This window comes from Melanerpes formicivorus, unplaced genomic scaffold (genome assembly GCF_026170545.1).
Source record: "Melanerpes formicivorus ecotype bairdi unplaced genomic scaffold, bMelFor1.0.p_v2 SCAF_90, whole genome shotgun sequence".
NCBI classification, from domain to species: domain Eukaryota; kingdom Metazoa; phylum Chordata; class Aves; order Piciformes; family Picidae; genus Melanerpes; species Melanerpes formicivorus.
Window position 1 is genome coordinate 2,140,759 of NW_027142442.1, and position 27,122 is coordinate 2,167,880.

At 48.4% G+C, this 27,122-nt stretch overlaps 1 protein-coding gene across 1 annotated transcript; it reads right to left on the reverse strand.

Annotated features, from left to right (window-relative positions):
• Nucleotides 1-7,837: 7,837 nt before the first annotated feature.
• Nucleotides 7,838-26,026, reverse strand: TGFB3 (transforming growth factor beta 3). Its single transcript, XM_068165605.1, has 7 exons — nucleotides 25,118-26,026; nucleotides 19,552-19,715; nucleotides 18,079-18,208; nucleotides 15,719-15,826; nucleotides 14,746-14,917; nucleotides 14,031-14,184; nucleotides 7,838-11,420 (listed from the first exon to the last, which is right to left on the reverse strand). Exons 1-7 carry the CDS (start codon nucleotides 25,830-25,832, stop codon nucleotides 11,262-11,264), a joined length of 1,602 nt encoding a protein of 533 aa, XP_068021706.1. The 5' UTR covers nucleotides 25,833-26,026; the 3' UTR covers nucleotides 7,838-11,261.
• Nucleotides 26,027-27,122: the final 1,096 nt, after the last annotated feature.

Genomic DNA, 27,122 nt, shown 5'->3' on the forward strand with positions numbered 1-27,122 from the left:
TGTCTGTAACCACTGAGTTCCACCAGTGGGTCTCCAAGATAGATGTTTCTACTGGTGCATCAAGCTGTAGGCTCGTGATCAGTGAAAATTTACTTGCAGAAGTTGTTACTTCAAACTTCTGCACATCCTCAGCAGCTGTGGGCTTCAAGACCTTGTGTCTGCCTTCTCATAGCCTACTCTGCTGTGGTGTGATAATGGCTATAGTCTCCAACTCTGCCAGAGGGGCTATTTGCCTGTAAGATTTAGTTTCAGTAAATGACAGATTCCATTCCTTTCTTCTTCCCAGGGGATCTGAGTTATCCTTATTCCACTGGGTTGCATGTGCAGGATCAAGCAGCTATATATCCTTGTGGAACTCTCATCTCTTTGCCTTCTCTAGTTTCTAGTTCAGGCTGTCACAGCCACCACTGAAAACAGAGACTTGGCAGACAGAGATTGAAATGCACATTTATCCCAGGAGAGGTGATTGTTTTCAGAGGATCTCTGACAGAAATGGCATTTGTACATCTTTGTCTGGCAAATTGCCGATTAGTGCTGGCTCATTATGAACACAGGCTAATTGTTCTATCAGCTTTGCCAGTCTCCCACCCACTCAGTTTGGATAATGATTTGTACTTGGTTATAACCAGCATGTTTCCTGAACTACTTTGCATTGCATGTTAGGTGTAGCCAACAGGGCATCTGTAATTGTGACAACTTAGTAGCAGTGTATCAGACATCTGGTCTCCAAGATCTTGTTTAAATATTCACAAAAATGCATGTCTAAGACCCTCACTTCAAAGGGATTCATTTTTTCAGCTCCAGGAGCAGTGAAGTCTTGAATCTGTTGCCCCTAGAAATTTTTTTGTTTGCATCCAACAAATAAAAAGCCTCCAGGTTTCAAGACTGGTCCTTTACTTCAAACCAAGCACCTAGACCCTGAACTCCTGTTCAGCCTCAGGATATGTTAGAGCAGCCAGAGCATCAAAGGAAATAGCAATCTTCCTTTGCCTTGGGCATCTGCTGATCCCAGCTCTGAGCACAGAGTTACCTTGGGAGCATGTGCAATAAAGAATCCAGAACAAATCCTGAGATTCCAGTCCTTTATTTTTACCATCTCCCTGTATTCCTCAGCCTGGAGTCCATGCATGCCTTTGTGTGTGTACTCAAGGATAACATCTGCATTTTGTCTCTTTGCAGCTCTGTCACCTCCATGTTTGTTCTTTTTCCAAAAGGTGCTCAGTTAACAGATTCAGTGGGGAGGCAGAGAACTCTTTCCCACACATCTTGGAGAGAAGGCAATCTGCAGGAAGTGTTTTCTAGTACAAGGGAGGAAAGGAGAATAGCAAACCATTTTGAATGTGTAGCAGTTGCATGAGGGGAGTACAATTATGTATGAGCTCTCAAGTGGGGATTACTTTGTCTTTGCTTTTTATGACATTTACTTCCCTGTATTCATCAATGAGTTTCATCTGAAGTGCCTTTGTGTACTGTGAGAAAAGAAAATCACCAATGGGAAGTCCCAAGAGGCATTCAGCATCTACTTCACTTGTGAGACTGGGCAACATAGACAAGGGATCCTCTTCTCTCTCACTCTGTGATGTTTGCATCCCTCCTAACTTAAGGAGCCTGTTCCAATGGCAGAGTCAGGCTTGTTAGTCTTGAAAGGAGCAAGGTACACATCAGAGCCCTGGCACCTCAGGGAAAGCAGAGTTCACACAAGCCTTTTCTGCTGTGTTTAGGTGATGAGCATGCGCAACATGAAAATTGAGGGGTTGTAGATTATCTCCTTTCCAGAAGCAGCTGACTTGCACTCAGTACAGAAAGCTCACTTTTATGTGGTTGATGTTGGCCTTTAAAACAGCCTCAGAAATTGTGTGAGTGCCATCAGTGGGAAATGGTATCTAGATAGACCATTTAGTGCTAATGAGACACAGTGAAAGTTCCATTTTTAAGATGAGATATGCTTTTGGACACTCATGGTTGTTTGGAAGTGCACCTTGTTGTCATGCCTGGAAGGTTGACATACTAATCTCTGGTATTGGTTCCACACTGGGGCTGGAGGTTTTGGTATCAAGACCTTTGTATAATAGCAGGAATCTCAGTGTTGTGCCTTTTCCTCATGCCAGAGTAGGGATAGTGTCCATCTGTGTGTAGCTGAATGGCTGGCAGGGCTGGACCATTCCTCTCCTTTACCTGTGAAGAAGATGATTGACTTATAGATGAGTTTATAGAACAGAATGGATTAGTTTGCATCCTTTTAAGCCTCTACCTTATACTAATACAACAGTTCCAGTAATTTTGGACTATTTGCTGGAAACAAAAGTAGTCTGGCTCCTGACTTACTTTTGTTAAGATTTGCTTGATCAAACTGGCAAGGACTTCTTTCCTCATTTTTTGCTGCTCATGATAATCCTGGCCTCACTGTTTGAATCTGGCTGGGTTATTTGCTGCTGTTAAAAATGCTGGATTTGTTTTGGTTGCAGTAAGTAACTGGCTGATTCTTGTGGGTCTATTATGGGTTTCTTCCAAAAGTAGCTTCTGAGCTTGACTTTAGCCTAGGACTTGACCTCTGTTTCTTCTTTCTTGAACCTCATGTTTCTAGCATTAAGATGTCCTTAGTTATGCTAAACATCAGGAGGACCTCATTTTATCCTTATAGAATCAGGTCAGCCAAACAGTCCTTGAGACTGGTTATGCTAAGAGCACAAAACATTCATAGTTCTCTTCATCCAGAAAGTGGTTAATTGAAAGAGAGATGAGTGTAAAGGGAAAAAGTGAAAAGGGAGTAATTGTTCACAGTTGTGCCAGCTAGAAGTAGGAGCACGAACTGAAGCTGACAGACATCATAATCAAAGAATAAAAAGAGAAGTGTGTGCACTTTTTCTCTCCATACAGTATGTGACTGACCTATGGAGCAAAAAAAAAAGTGTAGGTGGTTTGAAAAGATGAGCAGCCAGAGCCATAAAAAAGTAATCTATTAAGGCATACTAAAATAATAATAATAATAATAAGCAAGCAAGAACTTTCAAAGAGTTTTCAAGTGGCTCTTCTGGAGAAGAAGCATCACAATGGGCTACTTCAGTTTTTAGCTTGTCTGTCAAGCATGTGCTCTGGACCAGTCAGAAACAAGAGGTGGTCTGGATGGTCTTGTGTGCTGACTTTGGATGTTTTGACAGTTGCAGTATAGCCTGCTAGAGCAGCCAAGGCAAAGCTGTCTTCTGTGACAGCAGCATGTCTCGCCCACCAGGATTCACACTGTGCTCTTGGGTTCTCTGAAGTCTCCATTGCTGACAACTGCCAAGGACGTGATGATCTTGAAGGTCTCTTCCAACTGGGTTTATTCTATTCTATTCTATTCTATTCTATTCTATTCTATTCTATTCTATTCTATTCTATTCTATTCTATTCTATTCTATTCTATTCGCAGACATGCAGCTTGTCTACACCTTCACCTGTGTGGGCACTGTACATTACAGAGGCTTTCAGAATGATGAAGCTTTTATAAGAGCGTATGGATACAAAGATTCACCTTGAGACAGTTGTGATTTGAGGGACAGTAGGTTGCTGTATGGAAGTCACCCATAATGCAATGTCTGTAAATGATTAATTGCTTACATATGGGGGGGAGGGGAAATACCCTCACTTCTTGCCATCTTTGTCTTCCACGGTGCTTCCAAGGGTAGAACACCTTCAGGATCAATGAACCACAGCACATCTTAAAGAACTACAGTACCTGGTAACTGCCTCCCCACCAATTTTAGAACTCTACTGTGCTTTTCCAAAGAATTAGACTGAGCTACCCTGTTTCCTAACTACTCATTTCTAAGGGAACACAGACTGATCATCTCCAAAGCTTTTGGATTGTGAGTTTTTGAAAGAGCCTCTCCATGCAATTTTAACACAGTTTTAACACTCAACTGAGCTGAAAGTGACAACCAAGATAGCAAGCCTGCCCAAGGAGGAGTCTGCTCTGTCTGTTACCTTACCAAAAGCAGATTTTACTGGCCCTCGCTGAAAAAGAGTTTTCATTGCTGTTTCTAATTTAAAGGAAAGAATCACTGGTTACAGTGGAGACCCTGGTGTGAAGCCTTTGGGAGTAATCTTTAGTGAATCATAATGGTGCCCTAAGGAAAGGGGGATACTTAACTACTTCTGTAGGAGCCCACCCACACCTCCACATGATGAACTTGAGCAATCTTATATTCTTTAGAAAGGAGTGGCTTCCTTATCTGACTTAGCATCAAAAATGTTTAATTTGCCTTTAAAACAAAAAATAATTAAGAATTTGGGGTCTGTTTAAAAAATAAATGTATCTTTTATTACCAGAATTCTTATCATTTGAGGCAGGGGGAAGAGGTGCTGTTTATCTCCAAAAGCAACTTCAACATTGCATTTGGCCTTTTGCCTACTTTGGTTCTCTGGGCTGTGCAAAAGACAACCACCCTGGATCATTAGTTTAATTTGGTGTCCCTGCAAGAGTGTTTTAGACTATTTCATTTTGCCATAGTTTACAGCAGTGGTGAAGTGTAGCCTCCTTCCCCCAGACTAAGCATAGGCAAGCTGCTCTACTCAGTGTAGTTATGTTCAGGAATCATAAAATCATCTTAAAACAAAAAAAAATACTTACAAACCCCAACAAACAAAGAAACAAACCCCAAAAGAACAAAGAAACAAACAGCCCCAAACAAATGAACAAAGAAAAGCCAACCAAACAAAATAGATGTTTTGGGATTATTGAGCTAATGCCCATGTCTTGGGTACTACTGTGTCTAAAGTCAGGAAGGCATCTTTGAAAAGCTCCTCTACTGCCAAGTCCAAATGTTTGACTGTCTTCACTCCCTCATTCTACTATAAAATTGGGGTTTTTTTAATGAGTTTGGGGAAGAAAGAGGACAAGGGATTTTTCTCCACTGTTTCCAGTAATTACTATATAGGACTCACATCTTGGTTTTCAAGTGATTTTTTTTTTTCCTTACTTATGTGACATTCTGAGGAAGTCATGCTATGTCAGATGTCTTTAATACATCTGGGATGTCTGTGCCATTCTTCAAGGTGTGCAGCTGGACAGCTGTGAACCTACTGAGAGGGCAAATGAAGTTGTAGGCATCCCATTCAGTGCTACTTGTGCTTCCACTTGCATGATGCTTCTTCCATTCAAAGTGGGATTGTCTTCCCTCCTAGAAGTGTGTTTTCTCCAGCATTTCTAATTCCAGAAATTCAATGTGGAATACATTTTGTCTGTGATATTGGCTAGGAGTTTGTTTTCTTATCTGCAGACCTACAAACCATCTCTATGTGTCTACTGACAATGCCTCATGAAAAAATATGAGAATAAAAGATTGGTGGCTCCTCCTGCCAAATGGTGCCTCTATAAGTTCCTTAGGTCTTTTGAATGATGTCTGGGCTGAGGGCAAATAAAAGTGATAGAAAGGAAAGGCAATTTAAAATGTGTAGTCAGCATGCTTTGGCTGCACCCACAGCATACTGCCCTGAGATTTTTATTGCCATCTCCTTTATTTTGTTTCTCTTTGTTGTTCGTTTCCAGTTCTTCAGATTAGCACAACAAAGCACGCAGCACAGCAGTATCCAAATGAGGCCTTCAGACCCTATAGTTAGAGATTTCTGTAGCAAGTGTCCTTTGAGGGGGGCAGATGTCAAGTTATGTCACACAAGGCAGCTTGTGGCAAGCCGGAGGGCTTCTAGAGACTCTTGTTATGAGTCGGACTGTCTGCTGCTGCCTTCCTTCACAAGTGGAGTTTTTCACACGTCCTTGCAAAGCAGTGGATCTCACAAGCATCTTGTCTACCTGAAAGATGACTACAGCACTCCAAAAGACCAGGAATTTTTGTTTCAAGAAAGGATTAGAACGTGGTTACCAAGACCTTCTCCAGTCATTATGCACTGTGCATTGCACAAATCCTGTAAGATTTGCCCCTGGCTGCACAGCAAATCTTTGTTTTGTCTGTTTCCTGAAGAGGATAATCACATCAGGAGGGAAAAAGAGATCCTTCCGTAAGAGTGTCAGGAAATCTCTGCTTTGATATGACCCAGCTGGCTTTTCTCATCAAGTAATGCACATGCACTGGCTGTGATATGTTATTCTAGTGCCTCACGTTGATTTCTGTATGTGATGAATGAGTGTCTGTAAACAGCTAGTGAGAAATTTCTGAGTGTTGGCAGAGCAGGGGAGGAAGTCACCTTTGCTTCCTGCAACATGTGTAACCTCTACATCTAGCTATTTCTTGCTTCGGCCCCTGCTGGGGACAGCAGGGAGGTATCATTTTGCCCAGCCAGCTACATGGAATATGAGGTGAAGATCACTGTCCTCCTGAAAGGGGGAGAAACAAATCTTTGTCTTCAGAGGATCGTTATTCCTGCATATAATTCAGTGGTGCCAGCATACACCCTACAGAGTTTCTGCCTGAAAGCTGTTCACTACATCTGCAGGATGTGGGAAACCAATAATGTGTGAGATTTCTTTGCCACAAACCACAGCCTTAAAGCAACCTCTGTTCTGTACTAGATACAAAGGTCCTTATCCCTAAGTGTATTTTCCATGAAATCATAGCCTGGTACTGGCAGAGGCCCAGCTGCTTGGTTGAATGACTCTCGGCCATCTTCCCTGTGCAACCTAGGCCTAGATAAGGATGTTCTAAAAGCAGCTGAGTAACTGAAGTCTGTAATCTTTGAAATGAGTCCTTCCTGGAAACATGTGATGACATCCAAAGTACTGTGCCATGTTCCTTCTGAATTGATGGGCACATGTGGCATCTCAAAGGCGTTGCTGTCATTCACATAAGTGAGAGAACGGCAACCGTTCATCGGCAGTTGTCGCTTGCTGTGTTTCTTGATGTTTCTGCATCCATTTCTAAGACAATCTCTTTCCCAGTCAGTAATACTGCCTCTTCTGTTGGCTTGTTGCATGAGAAAGGACTTCATGTTTGTACAGGGCCTCTGAAGCATCTCTTCAAGAGAGGACAAAAGACCCTGAGCTTAGTTGCTTCCATCTGTCACTTCTGGAGCTGCATCAAAAATGAACCATGGCTCAAAATTACTTCCCTGTATACTAAAGGAAACCTTGGTAAAGCAGGTATCTGAAAGTCCAGGTGCTCTTTTACTAAGCATCCTAGCATCCATGTTAGTTATTAATTTTATACAGCTTTTGACCAATACATTCTAGTATTAGAGGGATTAGGAGGCATGTTTCCTTCTTGCACTCTACCCAAATTGCTGCTGTTACTCTAAACCACAATTCATGTGGGCTGCAGGCAGCCTATATCACCATCTATTATCTTGCACTACTGTAACTCGGTGTAATTTTGCAGATGTGTAGAAGTTAGTTGGTTCTACACACTGAAAATTATTTTCTTGGTTGATTTTGCTGCATTTCAATCACCTAAGATAACCTGGTACTTGGGAGTTGATGTTTTGTGTGCCACTAGAAGCATTTGTAATGGGGAAGAAACCTTTTCTGCAGTGTATCTAGCCTTAGAGCTGCATCCTGCTCATCTTGTGGTACTGAACCTACTCTGCCTTGGGCCCTGGACCATATTGAAGATGTCTACCTCATAAGACAGCACAGTGGATTCTCTCCTGTCATGGTACAGCATTAGCCATTTGCAAAGCAGTCTGAGCCTGGAGACCTGTGCTTCTGCTGTGATGACAACACTTAGTCATAGGTAAGGAAAGTTTCAGAGCAGTTTAGAAAGGTAAGAAAAGGATGTGTGAACTGACCGATAGTTGACAGCTGCAACAAAGAGACATGAGATGTCGCAGGACAGAGTGGAACAGAGCTGTCATATTACCAGAGGGATGGACAGGTATGTTTGTATCTTTTATTCCTTTTGGACATGGTGTTTACTCCATCTTGTTTGTCAAATGTACTGATGTCTGTTGGTTATGGAACAGTGAAGCACAAAGCAGCATATCCCAGTTCACACAGTGGAAAAGAGGATGTGCTACTGCTTTTTTGTAAGTGCAATGTGGTAGCTAGAGACCATCTCACCCAAAGACCAGGGAACACTGCTTTAGCCTGCAAAGCCTTTGCTCTGCTGAAATATCTGTGCACATTCCTGACGCACTGTTTCTTGTAGAGATCTACAGTGCGCTACAGCCTGAAAAACAAAAGGTGTTGAGGTTCAGGGCTAGGCCCCTTGCATGCTGTAATAGAGTATGCCCCAGAAAAGCAGAGATTACACAGATGGTCATTTGATCATCTGGGTAGGATCTGCCTTGTGGCAGTGCAGAATGTTTTTGGGTTTGTTTGGTTTCTGTTTTTTTGCTCTTTCAACCCATTGATCTTTGTTAGACAGAAAGTGTGCTGGGATTGTTTTCATCAGCTTTTGTTTGCTTCTTCGAACAACAAAAGGGAACTGTTGGGAGCTGTATTCAGTGCTGGCAGTGAAGATCCCACTTTTTCATTCCCATTGTCTTCCTCAATTTGCCAGCTAGTAACAGGGCAAACAGAGAACTTCCCTCTGCCTTCTCACACAAGTGTCCTGTAACGTTTTGGTAAGCCTGCACTCAGGAGTGTATTCAAGTCTATAATTAACCCAGCATAGACAGTATAATTTGTTGCTGAATTATAGCTAAGACACCTCTAGAAAAGCTATTTTAATTGAAGAAAATTAATTCAGATCCTGTCTTACAAATCTAATGTTGCTAGGGAAACAGTCAGCTCAACAGAGAAGTAGGAACTGAAATGTGCCTGTTTGACTTCAAGGATTACTGTACCCATGAGATTAACTGTGTTCCTACTGGTTGAACATCCCAAGACTCTTCTCTCCTGATATTCTATTGCTATTTTCCCTCCTTTCCAAGAAGACAAATGGCTTGGTGCTTCTGACACCCCTTCCTGCCACCGAGGAGCTGCAGTGAACAAAGGCTAGTTAGACAGATCCACTTCAAGGGGCTTGCCAGAGTTAATCTGTGGGTGGTTCTGACAGTGCTCCAAGTGCCACGTAGCTGTGCAAGTGTTCTAGCTCAGTTCTTTACTGCTCCCCCTCTTTAGGTTTTTGGTTGGGTTTTTTCCCCCTTTACTTGTGAGGAAGCCCTTCAATTGGATGGGCAGCAGAGCCAGCCCAAGGCTCAGTTGGAACAATGACCAAAGAACAGACTAGCTTGTAACCCAAACCCTCCCCCAGAGGCTGCTGCTAGAAGGAGATTAGAGAGAGTTCCTCTGCCAATTGGCATCTGGATTTCCCCATCCTCCCCCATAGCAGCCACTAAACTTCTGGTCTATCAGCATGGTAGTGTAGTTTTAAAGCATTGGTTTGCTCCCTTCTTGAGCAGGTGAGCTGTACCTTTCATGATCACACCAATGGCAGGTCAAGGAGCCCCAGAGAGGTGAAAGGAGCATCTGTGCCCTAGCCACAGTTTCACACAGGTTGGAAGGCTCCTTTCACTGACCCACCCTTGCTAACCTCTATTCAGCTAGTGATGGTGCAGGAAGGGTTGTTTAACATATTTGAGATTCTGTGTTATGGCAGCCTCGTGTAAGGTTTATGGAAGCAACCTCTACTGTGAAGGGCTTGATGGAAGAGCTGAAATTTTGAGCTGGCTGTGGAAAGCCCTGGCCACAACTGATTAAGCAGCTAGGTGTCATTTTACATTCAGTTGTTTGGATACAGGAACTGGGAGGGGACAGGGAGGAACCTCTGTGGTCTCTAGAACATGACTTTAAGTAGTTGTGGTTTTGGAGGCTCAGGCAGCCTCTGAGTCTCATGTAGCATGCAAGCACTGGAGATTTTTACCTTTGGGAGTATCTATGGCTGAAAACCCCCATAGTTTTAAAAGACTACATTGATTTCTTGCCTGGGCAACATCTGTTAGCATTTTATGAACACCTACAACGTTCACAGTAAATCATGAGGAGAGGAGTATTATTTACCTGTGTGTACAAGACTGTACTGGCAGAACATAAACATTCAAATGGACACAGGACATTTGTCAGCTGTGGCAAATGCACTGCCCTGGTTATTTAGACAGCATTGTTGGAAGTGGTGTACATTTGAGGGAGGAGCTTCATATAAATCTATAAAAAGCAGATGCCAGAGGTGATGAACATGTCTGAAGGTCTAGGGTGGGACAGGGCATACAAACACCAGGCATGGTTTGAGGGTACCACGGATTTTTCCATTCTGGGACTCTCTGGCTGACCTAAATTCTGTCTGCTCCTTTGAAGAGACATTTTGAAAAGAGGTAGGATTTTGGACTGAATGACTATGTCACAGCAGCAGCAGTTTCCAGCAAACCCTCTAACCCTTCAACAAACAACTTGCATATGGAGAAAAAGAGCATCTCCTTCCAAATATTTATTTTTTTACAATGTTTTTGAGATTACTATTTTTTTAAGTCATAGCAGGTGAGGCCTGGGCCACGTTCAGGTCATTGTGCAGAACAGGTGGAGAGCATCCCAAAGTGCCTCACAAACCACAACAGACAAGAAGAGGTCCTCCGGGTGTATCAGCTCACAAATGAAGGGGCCCATTATTCAGGTGCCCACAGATGTTGCCCCTGCCCTGACCCAGAAACCAGTTCTCAAACTCCAGGAAGGGAAAAGAGTGAATGGTGGCATCAGTCCCCCTGAAAACAGACTTGGCATCCTCTTTCTCTGTGTTTGCCCACCCTCGGCAAGTCAGCTGCGAACCATCAAGTTTGCATTTAGAAACCAACTGAACTTACAGATTTGGCAGACACAGAATCTCAGCTGCAGGCCTTCTGGATCACAGCTCTGAAGAACAAAAGTGTAAGTGTATCTCTCAGCACTTCTTCTCTCAGCAGCCTTCCCTTCTTGGTGCCCTTTCTTTCTCTAGAGAAACCTTCAGGGTTCCCTCTTACAGGGGAAACCTTAATTCTTCAGGCCAGTGAGGAAGGCTGAGGTCCTAAAATAGGTAAAGCTAGAATAGAAAACATCTCCCTATTTCCATTCCCTCTTTGACCTGCTCTTCTCATTCTCTCACTCTCCCAGATCCAGCATTCGAATACACAGCAGTTCCTCCACTCTATCCTTCTCTTCTGCACCAACTGTCCAGCCATTTTGGAGAGTGTGGCCTTTGTGTAACCAAAGTAACTCCCAGAATGAACATGACACTGCCAACAAGACCAAAAAGTGTTCCAGAAGAGATCCCCAAGGGCTGTCAGACCCTAAGCCACAGGGTTTGGTGCTCGGCCCTCACCATACATAGTCTCTGACCCCCGGTTGCTTTTGTGCTAGCCTGGGGGCAGGAGAGTGGGTGCTGACAGTTTCTCTCTTGGCTTTGGGTGGGTCAAGGTGCCTTTCAGCTGCACTTGCAGGATTTCACCACCATATTGGAGAGCTGCTCCACTTTGGGGGTCCTTCCAACATAGTACAGGATAGTGAGTGGCTCCAGGTCCTGGGGGACACAGCAGGGTGAAGCCGATGCCTCGGGGTTCAGCGTGTTGTATAAACCCAGCACCTGGAGAAACAAAGTGGATGAGGTGACAGAGTCAGGAATGCATTGAAGTTGGTTGAGGGCAGGAATGGACTGCAAAACCAACAGGTGTTTATCAGAAACTATTGCCCTGAGGTGAGTAATACTCCCTTGCTGCTTCCTGGTTGTGGCCTGCTTCTAAAAGGTCTCACCCACCCTGGCCTGACTCTTAAGACTTTTTAAAAGATTGTGTAGCTTTGCTGTGTGACTGATGTCTGAGTCATGAAAGCATGCCAGTAGTTGTCTCCTTTCAGCTCTAGTTTGGCATGGTGGATAGTGTGACAATTTTTTTGTTTTACCCAGGCTGGGTGTAAACAACCTTGGGCCATACTGTCTTGGGTTCCATTGAAGAAACCAGAAGGACGAACCTAAGTGCTGCTTATTTCAACCAGCATCTCTAGATAGCACTGGATGGATGCCAATCCTCTTGAGTATCCACAATTCCCTCTTAGCTTTGAAGTGTCTGATGCTTTCTCTATCCACTCCATCCTCCAAGTCATTACACTACGATGCTGCAGCCAGGAGTGTCCTGTGGGACCCCACTGTATGCCTCCTCCCAGCTGGCCCCAGCCCACAGATGACTGTACACTCCAGCCATGTAACTGCTACAGAACAGTTGCCATATGTCTTGCCAGAGATGGCCACTTCTCATCAGTAAGCAACTTCTTGAGTTGTGGGGCCAAAACATGATCTCACCTGCACTCCTGTGGGTCTCACTAGTGCTTATCTGGTATAAATTACAGGGTCTGAAACACTGTCTTTTAACTACTTTACAGTCTTTGGGGATGAGAGGTGCTAAGGAAAGATCCTGTTCCATCATCCAGATCCATGTAATCACAGTAGTTCTGGTAGAAGGTCTTTGCTATACTGAGCAAAGTACCACTGGTTGTACCACAGGGGCACCTGTGCTCTGGGGCCACTCTGCTCAGGCATATAGTAGGTTGAGCAGACTGATAGAAAGTCTTTTTACCATGTATTTCCTTGGTGATGCTGGCAAGCTGACAGCAGCTATATTGTTCTAAAAGTTTCTTGGATCGCTCGGTTGACCTTAACGCTTGATCGTTTCCTTTCTTGCTCAAGAAAAGAACATGCAGAACAATTCTATTATCTCCTTTCTCTTACACTGATGCAGTCCAGTTACCTACTAGAGAGCTTCTCAGGACAAGCAGATGGTAAAGCTATATGCCCATTACCCTTGCAAAGCTGTTCACTCCCTTCCTTTGTCTTGTGCTTAATGCCCAGCATCTGTTCGCTCCTTCACTCCCATAGATCGAGTGTTCCCGCTTAGTCCTTGAGCTTCAGCAAGCCTTGCTGCTATGCAGACTCTCAAGCTGCCAAGAAAACGTTAGCATCTTTTCTGCAGTATCATCCTTAGTTATCTATTCTTCAGCCAAATTTGCTTTTTCCAGTAACTTTTTGAGTGAAATCTGAAGCTAAGCTGCTGCTGCTGCATTGTCTGGACTGACTTCTTTCTGTGGAGAGAAGCACAGGAATTTCCTCTGGCTTTTTTTGCTTCAGCGATGAATTGCCTGCTCCTTCGTCAGCCTTGTCCCCTTGGTAATTCACCCATGCCTGTGCCTTTCTGTTGCCTTTATCTCCTTCCATTCTAGCCAGACTCAGATGGTATCATATCATAGTATCATAATATCAGTCAGGGTTGGAAAGGACCACAAGGATCATCTAGTTCCAACCCCCCCGCCATGGGCAGGGACACCCCACACTAGATCAGGCTGGCCAGAGCCTCATCCAGCCTGGTCTTCCTTAAGACTGCCTGGTGTCCTCACAGAGGTTGTGTGTGAATTACCTAAAGACTTTTGCTTTCTGCCATTTTTTACTCATGAATCTTGCTGCCTAGTAGGTTCCTTCCTGTCATAGGTCAGGTGGGATTTATACAGCTGGAAAGGAAGGCTGTACAGAAAGGAGACCTTACTGTGTTTCAGGCATTGGAATGTGCTGCCCAGGGAGGCAGCTGAGTCACCAACCCTGGATGTGTTTAAAGGTGGTTTGGATGTGGTGCTTGGTGATATGGTTTAGGGGTGAACCTTGTAGAGTAGGGTTATCAGTTGGACTTGGTGATCCTGAGGGTCTTTTCCAACCTGAATGTTTCTGTGATTCTGCATGGCTGTGTTCACTTCTGGACACGGATTGCCCTTCACTTTCAGGCTGCAGCTACCCCTGTGTTAGCGTATGGCAGCTGTCTGCCATGGCACAACCATTTTGCATAACAACCTGGCACAGAGCACAGAAATCCTGTGTCCAGTGCAAACTACAGAAGAAATGTAGCTAATTACCAGAGCTGACATTTCCTACAAACAATTCAGTTAATACTCTATAAGTAGTACCCTAAACCCATCTGTCCTGCTGTTTCACATCTTCCACCTCCCCCTTTGGCTGAAAGCAGTATAATGCTGACTCCAAAGGACGCACATTGTTCCTGCTGAACCACCTAGATTCTTCTGTGCTTTCCTTGGACAGTTGTTTACAAGTATTAATCTGAACTGCTTTAGGTGCTTTAGTGAGACCTGATCTGATCAGGCATAGGGAGGAAGGCAGGGTGAGAGCCACAAGCCCTGACAGGACAATACGCTGAAGTACCGTGCTGTGAGTGGTGTCTGCGCTGCGGAGGTACGGGCAGGGACCCGAGCAGAAGTTGGCAAAGTAGCCCTTAGGCTCATGGACCCATTTCCAGCCCAGGTCCTGTCGGAAGTCGATGTACAGAGGACGCACGCAGCAGTTCTCCTCCAGGTTCCTGAAACACAGTATTGAAACACAGTGAATCTAAAAAGGGGCCTCATATACAACTGTGTGACACAGCTCCCCAAGCAGAAAGAGCAGCAGCGCCCAGTGGGAGGTGGTGTTTGCCTGTGCCAAGGGCACAGAAGTGGCACAGGTGAGCAATGGTGGGGCGGGGCAGGAGCCTGGCATTGGCTGTGCCTGCCTGCAGGCAGCTCAATCACTGGTCAAGGGAAGCAGCACCCTGCTTGCCCAGAGCAGCACCTAGCTGCTCTCTGGCACCTGGAGCTAGCAGAGGGATGCTGTGGGTCCCTGCTCAGGCTGTGATCCAGGAAGCCACTTTCAAGTCTCCCTCTGGCCAGCAGCTCAGCCACAAGCACACAATGACTGCTGAGCTCCTCAGCATCCTCTTCTTGGATGCTACATGGAGCAGCTGGCTGAGCTGTGCTCCTCATGTGGCTCCTGTGGCACCATAGTGACCCACAACAGGGTTCCCTCGAGAGGCTTTGCCTTTCCCAGTGGCACAGAGTTTTGCTAGGCAGGGGATCTGGTCACCCCAGGCAGGATTCTCACTTACCGGAAACAGTAGTTGGTGTCCAGGGCCCGTTTCTTTCTCTGGCCTCCCAGCGTTGGACTCTCCAGCCGATGTGGGGGTAACATCATCAGGATGAGGTGGGGATTATGCAAGTCCTTCTGCTTCTTCAGGCGCCCCAAGTCCCCACGACCATAGTCATCCTCACTGTCAATGCCTTCAGAGAAACACAGGATCCATAAAGCAGAAATCATTGTGGAAGGGGAGGGTGCAACAATATTTGTCAGGGTATTTAGCACTCTCTTGCCTGCCCTTGAACCAGAGTTAAAGGGATTCAGGCACCAATCCACTTACTCTGGGACTTTCTTCCTCACAAGGACCTCTTTACTCTCGGTGAATCTGACTGCTGCAGGACTGAAATAGAGGCTTACTGGCCACCTGTTTTACCATTTGCAAACTGCTGGTGGGGCCATTAATCCATGCCGTTTAATCCTGGCCTCAGTCCCAGGACAGGCAGGAAGATGAATGGTTTAAAGAAGATGTCAGACCATTGGCACTCTGCAGAACAGCCTCAGAAATGGAGCCTGTAGGGGCCAGTGGCTGCAGCCCAGGGCTGCAAGCCAGGAGGTTCCTAGTTCTTAAGCCAGCCAAGCCACTGACTCTCTGGGCCACCTCACACAGGATGCCTGACTTCCTTGTGTTTCAGTAACCCTAACTGGAAAGCAGAGCCTCCATGGAAATCTGAGAAGGCATCAAGCTGAACTTCCCAGAGAGACACTGAAATACAAAATTACTCCTTTCTGCAGATTCTCATGCAAACCAACCCAGCCTACTTCTAACCTATGCACAGAGTGCACATAGCCACATAATCAGCGTTGCAAACCCAGGTGAGGACACTTTAAGACAAATACTATGCAATGTAAAATGCTCAGATATGTAAAGGAAGACCTTGGGTTTTATTTCTATTCTCCAGGCTTTCTCTTCCCCAACAGCCTCCCCTCGTCCAGCTCTTTCTCACCTTTGAACTTGATCTCCAAGACCTCGTGTAAATTCTCCAAGATGTCCCCATTTGGCTGAAAAGTATGGCAAGGACAGTGGATGCTAATTTCCAGGCCAAGGTTGGACTCTGCAAAGAAGATGACTTTATGAGAAAGAGCTGGGACAGCTCCTGGTGCAGGTAAGTTTCAATGGGGACATGCACTGTGGTCATTCCTAGGGTGTGGGTCAGTCTCAATGTCAGGGATGCTATCAGTGTTGAGGAACAGAAGCTGCCTTGGAAAGGAAAATGGGAAAAGCAGAATCTTGAACCTGTGTCAAAAGCCTTGCTTTACCTAAAGGGAGCTTCCAGGGCAGGTGAGAAGAGTGCTCCTGGTTATGTTATTTGTTTTTAGGCTGCTCAAATTTTTTTCTGGATGTCGTAAGATTCAAGGGGCTCCACTGGACAAACAGGTATTTTGAAAAGCTGGCTTGCAGTGTCTGTACTAAATCAGTTTTGCTATCCTCAGTACCTGTCTACTCTCTGGCTTCTGGTTAGTGTCTGAAGGAGAGATCTGAAAACGAGCGGGTTGGACACGGACAAGTAATTTCACTGGAAGCATTTTTCTCAGCAGCTGCAACCTTCTGTTTTGTTGAACTGCTTGCAGTCTAATTCACACAGACTTTCCAGAGGCAAGTCTATTTTCATAATAACTTCCTGGACCAGTCATGCTGTGTGGGCCTGACTAAGGGAACTTAAGACTCTTATGCAAGCTCCTTTGTGTCGTGAATTGAAACAGCTGGCTCCCCAGGGCATTGACAAGGTGCCTAGCACCTTTATTCCTAAACACTGTATGCTCTGTGATGTCTTGTCAGCCAGTGTGCCTGCCCAGAGCTGGCTGCACTTCCAGCCCTGAACTCCAGCCACCAGGACATGGACTCCTTGAAAAAGGAGTGGCATAGAAGCTCACAGCTTACCCCTTCAGAGAGCAGCTACTTGCCTGTACCTGCACTCCGGTTTTCAGTGGCACCTAGCTTCTATCTGTGAGGCCAATCCAGCTGTGAGTCACAGTGCCTATGCCCTAGCTGTGAATGGGGTCAGTGTTCTTGCTGGGAGCTGCCTCACAACTATCTGTTGGGCTGCCCGGTGGTGGCAGAGGTATGCTCTCTGCAGTGCTCCAGCCTCCATCTCTCTAGGTGTGTCAGCCTCTGGTATTTCCTCACCTTTATACCTGCCAAGCTGTAAACAGCTAAATAAGCCAGGATCCTTGCTGGTTTCCCCTCCCACTAGATTTCCTCTTAGTCCACATGAAAATTAAACCAAAGCAATCCTCATTTATCCATGCATTATTATAGTTTAATATAGGTTATAGTTTAAACAAGCAGAGGATTCCCCTCTGGGCTTAGAATCAAAGAGCCAAAAAAAGTTCCAGTATGTCTCAGTGAAAACAATTTCCTCCTCCAGAGGATGAATCCTCATTCTGACTCAGCCCACAGAGCTACACAGTGGGGACTCCAGGACAGAGAAAGCAATCTAGCAGATGTCACGCTCTGAGGTAGCTCCCTGGGAGAAGGCTGCTTCTCAGACTGAAAGAAGCTGTCACCTACGTAAGCCAAGCTCCTGGGGAAAAAAACGGGGAGCAGATTGATGCTCCAGTCGACACTGATCCACATTTCTGTCTGGCAGAAAGGGACCTGGGGGTTCTAATGGACAAGCAACAGAATATAAGCAAGCGGTGTGCCCAGGTGGCTAAGAAAGCCAATGGCATCCTGGCTTGTATCAGAAATGCTGTGTCTAGCAGGAGTAGGGAGGTGATTGTCCCCTTGTACGCAGCTCTGGTGAGGCCACACCTCGAGTACTGTGTCCAGTTTTGGGCACCCCAATACAGGAGAGATGTGGAGGTGCTGGAGCCAGTGCAGAGGAGGGCAACCAAGCTGGGGAAGGGCTTGGAGAATAAATCTTATGAGGAACAACTGAGGGAGCTGGGGCTGTTTAGTTTGGAAAAGAAGAGGCTGAGGGGAAACCTCATTGCTCTCTACAGCTACCTGAAAGGATGTCATAGAGTGGCTGGTGCTGGTCTCTTCTCACAGGTAGTTAGTGATAGAACAAGAAATGGCCTCAAACTACGTATGGGTAGGTTTAGACTGGGCATTAGGAAAAAAATTTTCACAGGAAGAGTGTCAGGCATTGGAATGTGCTGCTCAGGGAGGTGGTTGTGTCACCAACCCTGGATGTGTTTAAAGTTGGTTTGGATGTGGTGCTTGGCGATATGGTTTAGGGGTGAACCTTGCAGAGCAGGGTTATCAGTTGGACTTGGTGATTCTGAGGGTCTTTTCCAACCTGAATGTTTCTTTGATTCTATGGATGCCTTGACACCCAGCCCAGCTGAGAGCCCTACCTACCTCTGTGCAGCAGCCACTCCCGCACGGTGTCGGTGACATCGAAGGACAGCCACTCCGGGGAGCCCCGGGTCTGCACGTTCCTGCCGCTCAGGTAGCGCTGCTTTGCTATGTGCTCGTCTGGCCGCAGGATCTGTGGCAGAAGGAGTGGTACAGACAATCAGGCACTGCCCTGCAGAAGGAAGGGGTAGCCTTGGGTCTGTTTTTTTTCTTCCACAGCTGGCTATAAATTAATTTAGAAGGTTGGTTCCAACTAGTAAGGTACCAGGAATACCCTGGCACAGGTGAGGACATGCTTCACAGCCAACCTGAACTGAAGAGCTCTCCACAACGCTCATTTCTCTGTCCAAAGCAGCCCACCTCTCTCAGGTCATCCTTGTTGTGAGACACATAGCCAGAGGCAGAAGCACACGGCAACTAAGTTGTTTCATTTCTGTGGGATGTGGGTCTGAATTTCAGAATAGAACCAACAGTGGGCAATAGAGCATCTTGCCACAGACCCCTTGCCCAGGGAGCCTACCGAGACACACACTGTGGCATTTTCATGTGTCCTACACTCTTCAGCGTCTATCAAAATGTACCAGGGCTGATCGTTCTCCCCCTGCCCTGACATCTCTTCCTGCTTTCAGACCAACAGCTGCAGCCTGTGCAAGGCATTCCTTCCTGCAGGACCCCAGCTTCACTCCAGCACTGAACCTGTGGAGAAGCTCTGGGATTGCCTCCTTGTCAGTTGCATTACCTGAAGGAGAATGGCTCTCACCTTTGAAACTGACTTCCAGGAAATTTTCAAAAGCTACCAGCCACAGGGCAATGGTAGCTGCAATCTTACTGCAAAGTGGACAGACACCAGCCTGTGGGAATGTGCCACTTGAATGCTAAATTATTAGCTGCATGGTCCAGCCCACCATAAGACCACTTCCAAATCTGAACCAGACCTTATTCTGCCAGGGTAGTCCATGGGTTCAAACCAAACTCCAGTTAAGTATCTGGGTTAATGGTGCCATGAATTGTGCCCCTGAGGAGGTGCTGCTGAAGGGAACACTGAAAAGCAAGCATTATTTTTCCAGTAAAACACTGACAAGACAGAGAGCTCCACCCATTGGACTAGTACCAACTGTACTGCAACAGTCAATGAAACAAAATTGCCAAGGGACCTAGGCACGCAGACGTGACAGAAGAGTCAAGGCTCCTCCAATGGTGAGAGGCTCCCATTCCAACCTCTTTCTCTAGTGCAGCAAACACCTGAAGTGGGCACTGTGCTGACCCACCAAGGTGCCCAGGGAAGCTAGCGACTGTGCATGGGGAAAGAACAGCACTACCCCACAGGAGGAGAGAGAGGTGACTTTATCACTGCACATGCTGAAAGAGGCCTGGGGTACAGCAGCTAATTCCTTGTCTCTCTTCTGTGACCCTGCAACTGTTAAGGAGCCAAGCTAATCTGGGTCAGGCACAAGGCAAGGCGAGAAGAATACTCACCTGGAAGAGCTCAATGCGCTGCTCACTGCGTTTGGAGCTCGGGTTGGGCACACGCAGCACCCGAAACTCAGCCCGGAACAAGTTGGTGCTGTTTTTCTCTGCTGAGGACACATTAAAGCGGAACACGTTGGAGGTGACACCTTTTGGACAAATGCCCAACTCATCTAGGAGAAAGAAAGTGGAAAAACTGAGAACTGTAGGCTATAGAGGTGGGATTTCAAATAAATATATTGCTGGCGAAAGAGCTATCCAGCAGAGGTCTGCCACTCAAACGTCCTGCTACCCACCAATGGCTTTCTAGCTAGAGATAACATAGAATGGGTTCACTCAAATCACAGATTAACTGCAGTGCTTTTACTATTCTCTCTTCTAACTCTCAGCAAATATGGCTAATGCCCAGTCTGCTGCATCCAAACTGACAACCCCAGCCAAGGCAATGGGGCAACCTCATTTGCAGTTAGTGGGGCCCACTCTCAATAGCGACTCTGCTCATGCTGGAGACGTGAAGCCACAGAGGTGATCCCATTGCCACTGAATCATCTTTTTACAAACCTTGATGTTCCCTCCTAGAATGAAAGCCAGCCAAGTGTCCACAAAGCACGAGGTGTAGAAGACTTTTTTGGGCAGTGACTATTCAGTGTGTGCTGCAAGAGCTGTGTTTTAAGATCAGTGCTAACTCATAACCTGGAGAAGGAATTCATGAATAGTACTAGTCTGTAGTGATGGATAGTCTTCAGTGACAGAATATGCTGAGAGGCCTGTGGAGATCAGACACATGGGCAGAAAATAACACAGCAATTCTCTGCCTTGATGCATGCCTGTTTAACATAAAAATCTATTACACAGATGTCCAGAAGAGAGTAGGTAAAAACTATGAGGTCCAAAACAGAGTCCTGAAGAGAAAATAATCATCTCTTCACTAGGATTATTTTGATCCCACAGAAAAGTCTTTGTCATTGCTGTTGTTCCTCTCCTGTTGACCTCTGTTAGCTTTCAGGGTTCTAGCATCCTTAAAGATTCCTACAGTTAAGACACAGCAGCTCCTGCTCTATGCCCACATGCAGGTTTGTTTGCAGCCCTACAGAGCCTCCCACATGACCTCTGACTTGTCCAATGCAACATGAGGCTCTCATGCCAGCTGCTACTTGCTTTTAAACAAACAAAAAAGAGAAACAGATATAAAAACTATTACCTGTTTCCAGTCACAGTTCCAGCCCGTGACAAACAGGCTAGAAGCCCTAGTTGAAGCAACCTTCAAGTTAGGTTCCTGGAGCTGGGCCCTCTCTTCATGCCACCACCACTACCTCCCCAGGGAAACAGCTTCTGAAGGATGAACTAGTGTGAAACACTGCCAGAGCACAGAGGTTCACCTCTCGTGCCAAATTCTGTGTTGAGCAACACTGATGCATGAAGATGAAGGTCTTCCTCTTGTGCTACACTTAGATTCAGCAAGGAGAAGCCTGCCAGTTTACAAGGATGTGTTCTTAGGGTGCTGAAGTTTTACCCAAGCCAATGACCAGATGCTCATGTTGGACTGCAACTGGAACAGGGTTTTGTCATTGGCACAACTGAATGGAAGAGCTTTCCCATACAGTAGTCTCTGGCTGCTATTGAAGAGACGGATATTTGGTAGTCCCAGGAGAGCAGACCCCATTGCAACCATGAGCTGGTATGCTCAGCCTAACAACTCTGCAACACAGAAAGTACACCAAGCCATCCCGTAATACCCACTGTGAGGACTCCACCACTGTGACCAATTCTAGCTTTTATGCCCCAAGCTCCCATCTCATTAAATGCCCAAAGCATCTTAGCTGAAGTCCAACAGTGGTAACTGTTCTGTGTCCTAGGCCCTGGCAGATACTGTTTTTAAGTCCTTCTCAAGCTGTTTTGCACTCCTAGCCCTATTAATAGTGCTGTTAACAGCCTACTCTTCCATTTCAAACCTGACTGCCTGTCCACAAGGCAGTCCCAGTAATCATCAGAAATGCCTTTCTAGATCAGACCACTGGGCAGTCTCCCCAAGTCTTGCTTTATCTATTTAGAGACTGTCATGCTGATCCTACAGCACAGTTCATTCCTTATCATCTCCTTAAGATTTTTGTCTGTTAAGCAGCCGTGATAGTAAGAGACTATTTGATCTACTGTAGTTTGCCTGCTGCCTTCACATTGCCTTCTACCTACTTACTTCACCAGTAAAATGCAGGTGTCTTGGGAGAGCTTCCTAGAAGAAGTAACAATAGCTATCTTCCCATCCCTAAGAAATTTCATGTTCTGTTTGCACCCTAGGAACAAGCCCTCTATGATGGGGAGACAGAGCCGAGTTCCACTCTGAACACAGTGAGGTTGGAGCCTGCTTTTCACAGTAGGGTGTCCAGGAAACAGGTTTCACTCCCAGGAAGCTGACTGTGTTGGGACAGAGTCATTTTTTGCAAGAGGCACAGGAAACAAGGTGATTTTTCAGGGAAGTTGTTCCACTCCCAGCTCAGGTGTGTGACTCACACTGTAATCTGGTCAAGTCTACCTACCAGCATGGAACAAAGCCTGAGGCAATATTCCTGCAAGCTCTTCCAGTCTACCATGCTCAGTGGCTGCAACCAAACCCGGAGACAGGGAACCTCTGACACCCTGTGCACCTATGCCAGGCTGTGTCTGACACAACAGGATGGATACTCAGTGTCACCCTTCTGTTACTGTGGAGCCCAGGCAGCCTAGAGCTGTGAGACTAGGAGCCTCTTAGCATGGACAGTGTGGTAACAGCAAGCAGATTCTTTGGGGAGTTTCCCTCTTCCTACCACTGCTCTCACCAATGTATAGGTTCTCCACATGCTGTTGATCCTTACAGCTGCTGTTTCTGTCAAGCCTCAGGAAGGCTGATGGCTGCAAGGTTAGGGCTTGATGTCAAAGGGCAGGCTGGCTGAGCAGGTACTGTCTCAGTCCCTATTATGGTACTGGTACTTCAAAATGTTTCCTGCCAGAGCTGCTTAACTTTGGAGGATATATTGATCCTTTTGGAACTCTGCAGGTTTGGGGGGGAAGAGATGCTTGACCCCAGCAACCCATGGCTTTAATCGCCTTGCCTCTCAAGCTGTCTTGGCAAATGGCACCCGTTTTTCCCCAGGAAGGCAAGCAAAGCCATTTGCAGGCCTGTTCCAAAAGCTGTCTGAGCTTGACTCTGACCAAGTCAGTGCCTAAGGAGGTTTGAATCCCTGTGAGTTTTAGAAGACCCATTCTTAAAATCCAGGCAATGCACCTGAGAAGCATAGCAGAAAGATCATTCTGAGAGTCACTAAACAGCTCAGAGTAGGGATGGGGAACCTGGTCCGGAATATCCTTCCTTCCTAGAAGGATGTGGCTCTCTTTCCTAATATTTTTGCTTCTCAGCTCTTCTCACTTTTAGCCTTAAGTCTTTCACAAGGATGAGTTCTCTGAGCCAATGAACTGTTTGACTAGTAGTTTGGAGCTAAACCAGTTTGTGAGCATGTGAATGTGTGTGAACACATTCAGCATCACATTTGAGTCTGTATCATCCATATTTCAGCGTCACATTTGAGTCTGTATCATCCATACAGTTCCCTCAAAGGAGCAGTCCTTCCCTTCCCCCCCTGAGGAGACTGACTTTGGCTCAAAGCATGCTCTGAGATCACCACCTGGCACAGTGACAGAGTCATGGGAAAGTTGAACAGCCGCCACTTCTGAAGACACAGGGCCAAATTCAGCCATGGTGTAAGCAATGAAACTCCCCAGGTTTCAAATGAAGTGCATCTCTTGATACCAGGGCCTGTCTGGAGCTAGCCTCTCCCTGTGTGACCCAGTTTCAAAGTTATGCCTTTCTGAAGGTGGTGGTATCTACAGTGCCCACTCCCAGGAATTCAGTCTCAGCACTACATGGTCTTTTCAACCTGCTGCTCAGCACCTTACCCTAGTGCCCCACAGGGACATGGAACTGGTTCATTGATTTCCATAGGAATTTTCTTCAGCCCATAGTCCCTCTTCATTGCTTCTTAAGCACCATGTCTCCACTCCTCCTTCCCCTGTGCTTTATCCAAATCTATTCCTTTGACTTTCTTTCCCACTGTTATGCTTTTCCAGTTTTCCTTCCCCAAACCACACTGGTTCAGAGTTTGTCTGTACTATGTTGTACAGACACTTGGTTTCCCTTGTATACTTTTAGAATATCATGAACAACACTGGAGCAGGTCACAAATGTTGAAATATGGGTAAGTTGGCTACACTCTGTGCACTTTCTGTTCCACAAGGCTTGGTGTTTCCTGAGCTAAGAGCTAATCATATAACCATATGGAGTGCAGTCTGCTAGAGATTAAGTGAAATTTGTTGCATTACCACATTGTAGTTCTTATTCCAACTCATCATATGTCAAGATTAACATAAACCTGGCAGAGTAGCTGCATTCTGAGGCTGCCTGCACCAAGTCACAGCTCCTCCCCAGATCGGCTGACGTTCAAATCGTGCCCCCAAGACTTCACTACATCACGAGAGAACACCCTGGATGGTGGTATGACTGCATGCCCACCAACATCTTCCAATCAGTCCTAAGGAATCCTAAGCACAGACTGAAAGGATTGCTTGCCTCCATGTGCTCAGCGTCTGCAATTCACAATCTGCTTGGGGTTCATGTCTGCTCAGTCTCTGTCTTTGCATCTGTAACTGCTCAGCTTCTGCACCTGAATGTGTTTAGTGTCCACATCTGGGCTGGCTCATCATCTGTTCTGCACCTGCTCAACATCTGTGACATTTCCTTAGTGCCTATATTCCCTTGGGGGTCTCCTTTGCATCCCTGTCTGCTTTGCACCTGCTCAGCATCTCCGTTATCTTCCACTAACTCTCTGAAGCCTCACACTGTGTAACACCCTCGGCAGTGTCCTCCAGGCACCAGACTCTTCAGCAAGTGCATCTCCACCTTCCCCACAGCCAGTGCGGGTGCGGCACAGACCAAACAGGTTGCCTGAATCTCTGCGGCAGGCGCTGGAGCTTCAGCAGGGAGGAGTCCCTCTACCTGCTCGTCACCCGAACACGAGACCTGCGTCTACTCCTAGCACATTGCGCTGCATTCACCCCGACGCTCCCGCTGTCTCCTCTCGCCTTCTCGCTCCTCTCCTCCCGTCTCCCCTCAGATGCCAGGGCTGTGGGCACGGACTTGGCTTGCTGCTCACTGCTAGGACCCGGGCTGATGCCGCTTCTGGCCCCGCCATCGCCCCGCGGCCGCTTCAGCGCCCACCGTCTCCACCTGCGACGGGGCCGCCCGCCGCCAAGCCCCGAGCCCTCCTGCCGGTGCTTTGAGCGCTCGCCGCCCCCCGCCTCCCCCTGCACCGGACCCGGCCCGCGGTGCGCATCCCCGCCATCGCTCGGCTCCTTTCCCGGGCGTGCGGGCAGACAGAGACGAGATCGCGGCGCGGCGGCCCCACTCCCGCCTCCGCGCTCCCACCCTGCCGAGACAGCACCCCCTCCCGCGGCCCCGGCCGGCCCTCCTTCTCCGCGCTCGGGGTGCCGGGCAGCCTGCCCCGTGGGCGCGGCACCCTGGCCGGCACGGTGGGAGCCCGGCACTTACTGTGCTCGGGGAGGCCCTGGATCATGTCAAATTTATGGATCTCTTTGGCATAGTATTCGGACTCGGTGTTGTCCTGAGAGCAGCTCTCCTCTTTCTCCTCCTCCATCTCTTCCAGCAGCTCCCGAGTACTGTTATAAAGGGCCAGGATCTGGTAGGGCACATGGGCTGGCCCCACGGTCTCCGGGGGACTGGTGAGCCGCAGCTTGCTCAGAATCTGCCCCCGGATGGCTTCCACCCTCTTTTTCTTGATGTGGTCCAGGTCCAAGGTGGTGCAGGAGGACAGCGAGAGGCTCACCGTGGCGAAGCTCAGCAGGGAGAGCAGCACCAGAGCTCTTTGCACGTACATCTTCATGTGCGAGGGGGCAGCGGCGGGGGCCCCCGGAAGAGCCCCCCGGGCGGCGGCGAGCGGGCGCGACGGACCGGGCGGTGTGCTGGCGGCAGCCTCCCCAGATCCCGCAGGCTCAGGCTTGGCGAGGAGGTGCATGAACTCACTGCGCCGTGCGCGACTCAGGACTTCCAGGAAGAGCTGGCAGCGCTCCGCAAGGAGAAGCGGCAGGCGCCGTGCCTCGCCGCGCCGGGCTCCTTCCCCATGCGCCGCCCCGCGTCCCGCGGAGCCGGGGGCGCCCCGCTGCGCCGCGCCGCCGCACGTGTCAGCGCCCCGCGCCGCCCCGCCGCCGCGGGGGGAGCTCGCCGCCCGCCTCTCGCGCTGCACCATTCATGCCCTCGCCGGGCCCCGCACGCTACATCTCCCGGTAATCTGCCCTCGGGAGTGCGGCACCGCGGCGCTGCCCGCCCAGCCGGGAGCAGCGCTGCCGGGCCGCCCGCTGCCCTCGCGGGCTCCGCTGGCCGCCGTGCACCAACCGCGCGCCGCACCGGCACTGCACGGCGCCGCCCCGCCCGCGCACACTGCCTCTCCCTCAGCCTCGCCGCTGAAATTTTATACCTCCCTCCCATGACGTCCCCGGGACGGGGCTCGGGCAGGGGAGGGAGCTCCAAGCCCAGCCTTCGCGCGCACCACCGCGCTGATGGCTTCAGCAGCGACCGCCGCTCGCCCACCCGCTGCCCCCGCCCCCTGCGCCCGGCCCCGCTGCTGCCCCCCGCGCACCCGGCGTCGTGCCCCGGGGCCGGGCCCGGGCACCTCCGCGGCAGGGTGCCCCCGCGCACCCTCCGACGTGGCCGCCGCACCGGTGCGGTGGCGGCGCGCGGGCGCCCCCTGCTGACGTCCGGGCAGAGGCGGGCGCGGGACGGCGGCGGCCGGGCCCTTCGCGGTGGTCCGCGGCGCGCTGGCGGGCGGCGCAGCGAGGCCCCTCCCGTTTCCAGCTGCGAAATCACATTATAAGCGGCTAAAAATACCCCGAATACTTTCCTGATGTGGTTTCTTTCCGAGGGAGGGACGGAGGGAGGGGCTAGCGGGGGCCGGGTTCCGAGCTGCGGACAAGGGGCTGCGGCACCCGCTGCCCTCGAAGCGGGTCAGGGCCACAAACGGCAGACGGAACAGCAGCCCCAAGTCGAGGTTCAGATCCATGCCTTGGGCTTGTACCGCTTTTTCTCCTGGGGCATGCTCTGACCACGGCCAATCGCCACACTAACCTCTCCTCTGGGCTGGGCTGCCCACGGGCTCCCAGCGAGCAGTCTTCTCTTGCTCTCACCTGGACCCTGTCCCAGCTAGGCAGGGGCTCCCCACCACCCAGCCCGTCTCCTGGGGGCCTGCAGAGGGGGAGCCAAGCACACCTGGGCTGGCAGGGTGCCCAAAGCTCTGGGGCGAGATGGCTGCTTCATGCCTTCCTGACCCAGCACTGCTGCTCGCAGCAATGGCTGCTCTGTGGAAGAAGTCAGCCATTAGGTTGAGCAGAAAGGAAAATGCGGCAGGCACAGCTGCTGCAGGGCATTTAGGTGAAGTGGGAGCTGGGCAGAGCTCTCTGTGGAAGAAAGTTATGGGGGCTTTGTGCTCTAGGAGAGGTGATTCCCAGGGTTGTGTGGCTCTGACACCTGAAGGGGCTGGCGT